At 38.9% G+C, this 7,209-nt stretch overlaps 1 protein-coding gene across 1 annotated transcript; it reads right to left on the bottom strand.

Moving 5' to 3' along the window:
* Positions 1 to 6,454: 6,454 nt before the first annotated feature.
* LOC104269047 (AN1-type zinc finger protein 5-like) lies at positions 6,455 to 6,993 on the bottom strand (the record flags this gene model as incomplete). Its single annotated transcript, XM_009874848.1, has 2 exons — positions 6,455 to 6,603; positions 6,861 to 6,993. Coding segments are annotated over 2 exons (282 nt in total), but the record flags the coding sequence as incomplete, so codon positions are not given.
* Positions 6,994 to 7,209: the final 216 nt, after the last annotated feature.

The following is a 7,209-nucleotide window of genomic DNA, read 5'->3' as shown; positions in this document are numbered from 1 at the left end:
TGAGGGGTGACCTCATTAATGTTTATAAATACGTCAAGGGTGAGTGTCAGGAGGACGGAGCCAGGCTCTTCTCAGTGTAAAAGCTGGAGCATAGGAGGTTCCACAAAACTCTCTGTCCAAGCCAAGAGCAGTCAAGTTTTGTAGGAGAATACTGTGGGCAACTGTGTCGAACGCTTTACTAAAGTCAAGATAAATGACATCCACAGCCTTTCCTTCATCAAGGAAGCAGAGCACCTATCATAGAAGGAGATCAGGTTTGTTAAACAGGACCTGCCCTTCACAAACCCATGCTGACTGGGCCTGATCACCTGGTTGTCCTGCATGTGCTGCATAATGGAACTCAGGATGATCTGCTCTATCAGCTTCCTTGGGATTTAAGTTAAACTGACAGGCCTGTAATTTCCTGGATCATCCTTCTTTCCTTTCTTATAGATGCGTGTTATATTTGCTGTCTTCCAGTCATCTTGGACCTCTCCAGTCAGCCAGAACTGCTGATAAATGAAAGATAAAATGAAGTTGAAAGAAAAGTTCTGCTGGAAGCAGAGTCCCATACAGAATTGTGGCTTCAGTTTATCCTTTAGATCATGTTTCCTCCATTTATATTGATTTCATTACTGTACCACCAGAAGGAGCTATAGAAAGAACCTGGAAACACAGGAACCATGAAGAGCAGGTTAAAAGTGACTTACCATCAACAGTACTCACAGCCCTATCAGAACAATCTCAAAAACCTAACATACTCCTTGAAAAAATAATTTTAAACCTGTTGATTTTTCCCTAAGAGCAAACTAGATCATAGCGAAGCTTGCTAGCTGTGGGTATGGAGGAGAGTAAAACCACTTCAGATACAGACATGTTTTAAAGTAGCTTAACAAGGGAACTCTTGGGCAGCTAAGGTGTCTTGAGTCCAATTAAGTAAGTACATTTGGTTATGATGCAGTCAGTGACTCTAACTCTCCTTGGATTTAAACTTTTTTCATGAGCAACATAGCCTTGGTTGTTCATTTATCAAACATAGCTCTCGTCTAACATTAGGGAAGGTCATGCTATCCTGATACTTGGACTGGTCTTATACAGAGATGGTCACTGTATAACTACTACATGACACTGCAAACATCAGGCTTGTGTTCAGTTGAGTCCTTTGAGACACAGAATGTTAACTGAAAGAAAAATGAAAGAGATAAAGGCACTTTATATTTTATATACAAATTTCCCACATGCACACACAACCCTCATTTTTTTTAGAAAGTAAATGCACACCAATTAAAAGAACAAAGAAATCAAAGTAAGAACTTGCTTCACAGTCACAGTAATATAACTGAGAAATGCTGTGACCTGCCACAATATGGAACCAAAAATAGCATCATGCCACAATGGTTGTCATGTAGTGCTAGAGGCATCCGTATAGGAACTTAGAAGGAGGGGAGGCACTCTGGAAATGCCTTTGCTTGGCACTGGCCACAGGTAACCTCACTGTGAAACTCCTGCAGAAGTAAGCACTTCACCTGCCCAGGTACCCACAGGGTCAGTTAAGTGTGAGACTTAACTGCCTTGGGTCATGACTAATTACATAACATAGTCCTAAATGTGTGCTTGTACAAAGATGCAAAGATGAAATATCCTGTTTCTGATAACAAGGCTTATTGCTGCTTGGGAATAAATGCTGTGAGCTGGTTGTAGAAACACGGAGAAAAAAGCTAGGACTATAAAGAGATTCAGTAAAGATACAGGTATCTTACTTGGAGGGCTTAAGCCGAAGTAACAATCACATGAGAAACCCAGCTTTCAACATTGCTACAATACTGGCCATGAGCTTACAGGAGAGAAAAACAAACTGGCATTAAAAAAATGCCATCTACATCTTACCACCCAGTATGAAAGGTGAGTCATTTCAAAACCAAACTTTTTTTTTTTTAAATGGTACGGATTTGTATCTAAACAGTCAAGTCACAGTGTAGGTGTTGATTCTTGTATTTATCTCAGTACACCTCTTTTTAAATCACAGGCTGCTGCTACTCTGCTATTCTGCATCTCACATGCCAAGACTGGCTTCTTGCACTGAATTCATTTCTTTAAACAAGTCAGAAATCTGGTCCCTTGTTCTGTTGTGCTGCTGTGTCCTTTCAAGCAGAAACAGTCTGTATTTTCTTTGGCCTAGTAAAAACCCCCCAACCCTGTTTCTTCTTTGCCCATCACTAAATTATTGCTACAATGCGCTGTTTAGAGACTGAAGCACATTCTGAATGCTCAAGTGTTTACAGGAGATTAAGGGGTAACTCAGGGCTGTGAAATGGCATTTAAATCTCTCTTCTGTTAGATATTGACTTTACAGTGATGTTAATTAATTTTTACTGCACTTATAGAGAGAATTTTACTTCTAGACTATGTTTTAACATCTCCACAGGTAGCCACTCTCACTATTTTTTCCAGCTCAGGCTTTCCAACAGTTCCCTGCAGTTAACTGTTTGGGTTTGTAATTTATTAATTCCAATGACATCCAGCTACTTTCAAGTGTACTGCCAGAGCTCTTTGTGTGTCCTGAATCAAGAGCATGGTCGATCAAATTTCTCGAGTGTTCTAAGTTTAATTATGAAAAACGTCAATGGAGTCAGTAACAGGTAATTTGTGAGAAAATGCATTTTTTGGTGTTTGGCTGGCTGAGAAACTAATAAAACAAACATAAAAATCACACATCTACACAGAGACCGAAGTTCATTTGCCTTCTGAATCGTTACCACTTAACACATCTGGATATTTGAAACAAACGAATTTCCTCATTTGCGGTGCATTTCCTCCTTCATGCGTCAGGTGACACTGTAGAGCTGCTTAGTAATGCCGAGAAATTCACACGCATTTTGACTCATTGTAGACATGAGACCAAGACGAAGAGACAAATAGAAGCTAATGTCTAAAACTTGTGAATAGTGACCTTCCAAAACACATGGCAGGATAATCGATTATCAGAAGCACATTTGCAAAGAGCTAGGCACCAGGAGATAGTGAGGGCCTCTAGACCCCACAGCATCTTTATGAACCACACACCTACCAAACCATCTGACAGCTCATTGGCCTTACAGCAACAGGTTGGAAACACCACAGGAAGCTCATCATTATATTCCAAATTTCAGGTTTAACAGTAACAGCTGTCAGAAGTTTGCACAGAGTCCTGTGGAAAATAGTAGCACACAGCTGAACGCTAGCTAGGCAAGTATTTCACAGATTGACGATTAGCAAAATTTCCAGCCACCCAGCAGCTTTCATTTACTCATTTGTTTGCATGCTCCTCTCTGTTTCCTAACTAAAAAAAGTCCCCATCATCTGGTAAACTTGTTTAGGACAGAGCAAGACTCTCCCCAGAACAGTGTGTTTATGTACAAGAAACATCTCAATCTAACAGCCAAATGTTAAATGAGGATCAGTGTCATGTGAAGTGATCATATTTATTTCTTGGAAGATGGATGTGCTATTTGTGGCTGTTGTCACTTTAAACTGTAAGAGCATATGACAGCAGCTTTATGAATGGCTTCTGCTTAGATGGTACAAAAGATGGACTCTTCCTCAAATCATTTTAATACCACTATATTAAAACCAACTGTGACTGCCCTTTTATTTCACAGATGTATACCAGTCACAAAGTTGGGCAGGAGAGAGTGGGATCTAAAAGACTCTGCCCCTACATTCTCACTCTTTGTCAAAGAAAATGTTCAGCGTTAGCACCTATGTTTAAAACCTAACCCTCTGCTGCTTTGTCAATACCTTGCCTTTTTAAATAACCTTCCCTTCAAATGTTTAGTGAGTTTGAACAGTTAGGACTCCTGAATGATTACAGACACTATAATAATTATTAAAAGCAAAGCTCAGGAGGCTTTCAGTGAAGGCTCATATCCCACTTGCGGGCAATTTACATATGACACATTAATGATTTTATAGGACAATGAGTTCTTCATTCCATACTTTGATCTCAGTACATCTGTGAATTATTTCAACAAGTACAGCCTTTGTTCAGATGAAAAAGCAGTGAGATTGAGGCCATCATAAATTACCGGTATTAGTACAAGTACCTGTCCTGAAACACTCTAGCCACAACAATATCAAAACCAGACATTCTCCTCAAATATCTAGCTACAGAGCATTCTCAGGTTCAAAAGTAAAAAAGCAAAAAAATTAGTAATAATTGTGCTGCAGTGTAGTAGCTAATTTCACATTAAGACAAAAGTTAAAAAAATAAAAGTTAATTTTGGTTCTTTAAAGTAGTTCCATGACTAAGTCATAAAATTCATACTGGAAAATGAAGTAGTCTGTGGGTCGGATTCACTAGTTTCCTTACTCAGCTCACTCATATACACATCCGGCGCATTACGTCATAATGGTATCCAATATCCCCATGGCTAGTGGCTATTTCGGTTATGCTATCCCGGCTGTGCCCCCTCCCAGATCCTAGTGAAAGATTAACCCCATCCTAGCCAAATCCAGGACAGCAATTTTTATGCATTATCCAGCAGTGAAGATATCTTCCTTCAGGGTGACATATGCTGTGTGCTCAGTTCTTCTCACTTTGAAGGATAAATCTGGCATATTTAACATCTGTATTTGGATGCTGACCCTGATAATTGTGCTTGGGTCTGCTAATGAAGATGTGGACAGAATGGCGTAATCAGTGTACTGGTTCTTGTAATAGACCCACTTTCGTAGACAAAAGAAAAAGCCATTGATTTTCCTTTGCTCCTTCTAAGCACATTGCGTTTTGCTGGCATTTTTGTTGTGCCATCCAGCAGTTACCTGTATTCCAGCTGGACATAGGCATGCTTAAGCATCGAGATGACATCTATACAAACTTAGCATTAACTTTGTACCTCAGCCTCTGGAAGGCTGCCTGATTACAGCAATAATCAAAACCAATGAAGTATCACCAAAGGAAGTATTTCCTTCTGTACATGATTTTTATTATTTACATAATACAATATAGCATAGATGCTGGGTAGCATGATTATGTGCAATACATAAATATGAACTATCTGTACATGTTTCCTCATCTATAAACTCAGAAGAACAAAGTGAGAAACAAAAACCTGATGCTTTTAATATTGAAGCTAAAACTAGGGCTGAACATTGGGGAAAAAAAAGGAAAAAATAAGAATTTCAGGAATAGTGCCTTGTGTACATACATAACTATTTACAGATGAGAACAGGCATTACCACAACACTAGTCTAAACTGTACTTCTTTATATAAAAAACCCACAAGTTTCATACATCACAAAACCCCCTTCCATTATAACACAGAAGTGATATTACCAGACAAGCATCAGTAAAGTATACTGCCTTTTCTAGAGTTGTTAGTTGTACAATGCTGTAGATAATGCAGCCCATGCAATACACCCAAGAACACTACAGTCCTACACCCAAATACAATTAAAAATTATAAAGCAGCCCTCCAACAGCGGTTCCAGCTACCACTTAAGTCTACAGCAGCCATGTTGGGTATGGTTTCCATGCAGAACAGTGCAACTGTTACATTTAAAACTAGGGGGAAAAAAAAAAAAAACAACTCCTAGTATTCTTTTTAACTTAGAACACACAGAAGTAGTATATGAATAATAAACTGCCCTAATACTTCAGTAAACTACTCCATCAGATACGTGTTGTTTGATGGAGCTGCTGTCCTATGTCTGAAAACATATGTTAACTATTTTTGGTAAACCAATCTTGCACTACGGTGCTTCAAACACTTTTAGCTATGCAAGGAAAAGTAGACAGCTCTGTTGCAGGCCAGTTCATAAGCTCCTAGCAGGACACTTCCTTTGCGAACCTATTTTCATGATTCTAAAGTTAACGTAATCTTTCCCAGAACAGTGGTCTTGTATGTATCCAATTTTTTCCCCATTTTTCTCCGTGCAACTGGTAAGCCTTAAATTCTTAAATGTGGCACCAACATTCATATTACTGGGATGGTGGACTGCTCTACATAGCTTACATCCTGTTGGAAAACAATGGAGTGTGAAAACCAAAATTAGAATGAGACTACACAATAGAAGTAGACTGCCAACCTCCTGCATGTATCCTTCCTCCAAAGCAGGCACATAACACTAGCCACAGACTACATACCTCAAACACATCTCAAAAGGCAGATCTGCTGCAAATGTGCTGATAGCATACATCTGTTTGGCACACGTTTATAACTAGACAATCTCTCCTCTCTGCATGTGTTCCTGTGCATGTTTCTGATCATCCAGTTATATTATGGGGAGGGCATATATATTTTCAAGGGCTGTATCTATCCAATTCTGCCTGTAACAAACACCCAAATGCTCTCAAGTATCATTAAAACAGACAAGACTAAAAGTAAAACTCTGGAGAACAAAGAAAAATGGCCATGCATCTGCTCTTTTGTGTTTTCCTAGGATATATTAGAAAATGAAACAAAAAGTGAGTCAGTCTTTGCACAAGCAGGCTAATTTATATTCTATGGATTTTTTCAGCCACCACAACTGGATTTTCTTTCCTGATTCTTGCTGCAGCTTCTGCTTTGTAATCATAAGGGCAGTTATGCTCGTCAGAGTATCGGTGAAGTCCACAAAACAAGTTTCCACATCGGCAGTCAAACCCTGTACACAGAAAAAGGAGAAACATCACTTAGGAGCCTCATATTTAATTAAGTTGTAAATAAAGGGCTTAGTCACTACAAAGAGGGTATGTTTGTCTACTCTGACATACAGAGTAAGAGAAATGAACAGATACACTAAGTCATTGGGATACTGAAGAAGCAAGTAAGTTTAATAATAGAGATATTACATCAAGTGTAATCTAGAAAGAGGCAAGTAATCATACAGATCTGTTTAAAATTGACAAAGTGTTCTCATACCTGTAAGGCCAACCTTCTTTCTGCACACAAAACATCTGTTCTTCTTTGGTTTGGGCAGTTCAGCAGCTCTCTCTTCACTCTGTGAAGCACTAGGCTGAGGAACTGATGGGCTTGGTTGAGTAACAACTGTTAAAGAAAGCAAAGGAAATAAAGGTTAAGTTTCCTTTACTTGACTTCACTAGCTATTCAACAGCATGCATTTATTGAGGATTGATTCATCCCACTAAGACCCTGATGTTTAAGGTACTACATAAAGACTACATAGTCTATAAAACTGAAAACAGGAATAGGGATTTTTAGGCACTCTACTTTTTTTGCTCTATGCAAAATCTTTTTCCCAAAGTTCCAC

The sequence above is a fragment of the Apaloderma vittatum genome, unplaced genomic scaffold (genome assembly GCF_000703405.1).
Source record: "Apaloderma vittatum isolate BGI_N311 unplaced genomic scaffold, ASM70340v1 scaffold23368, whole genome shotgun sequence".
NCBI lineage: Eukaryota > Metazoa > Chordata > Aves > Trogoniformes > Trogonidae > Apaloderma > Apaloderma vittatum.
The sequence above is the reverse complement of the archived record's forward strand: the minus strand, read 5'-3'. Positions and strand labels throughout refer to the sequence as shown.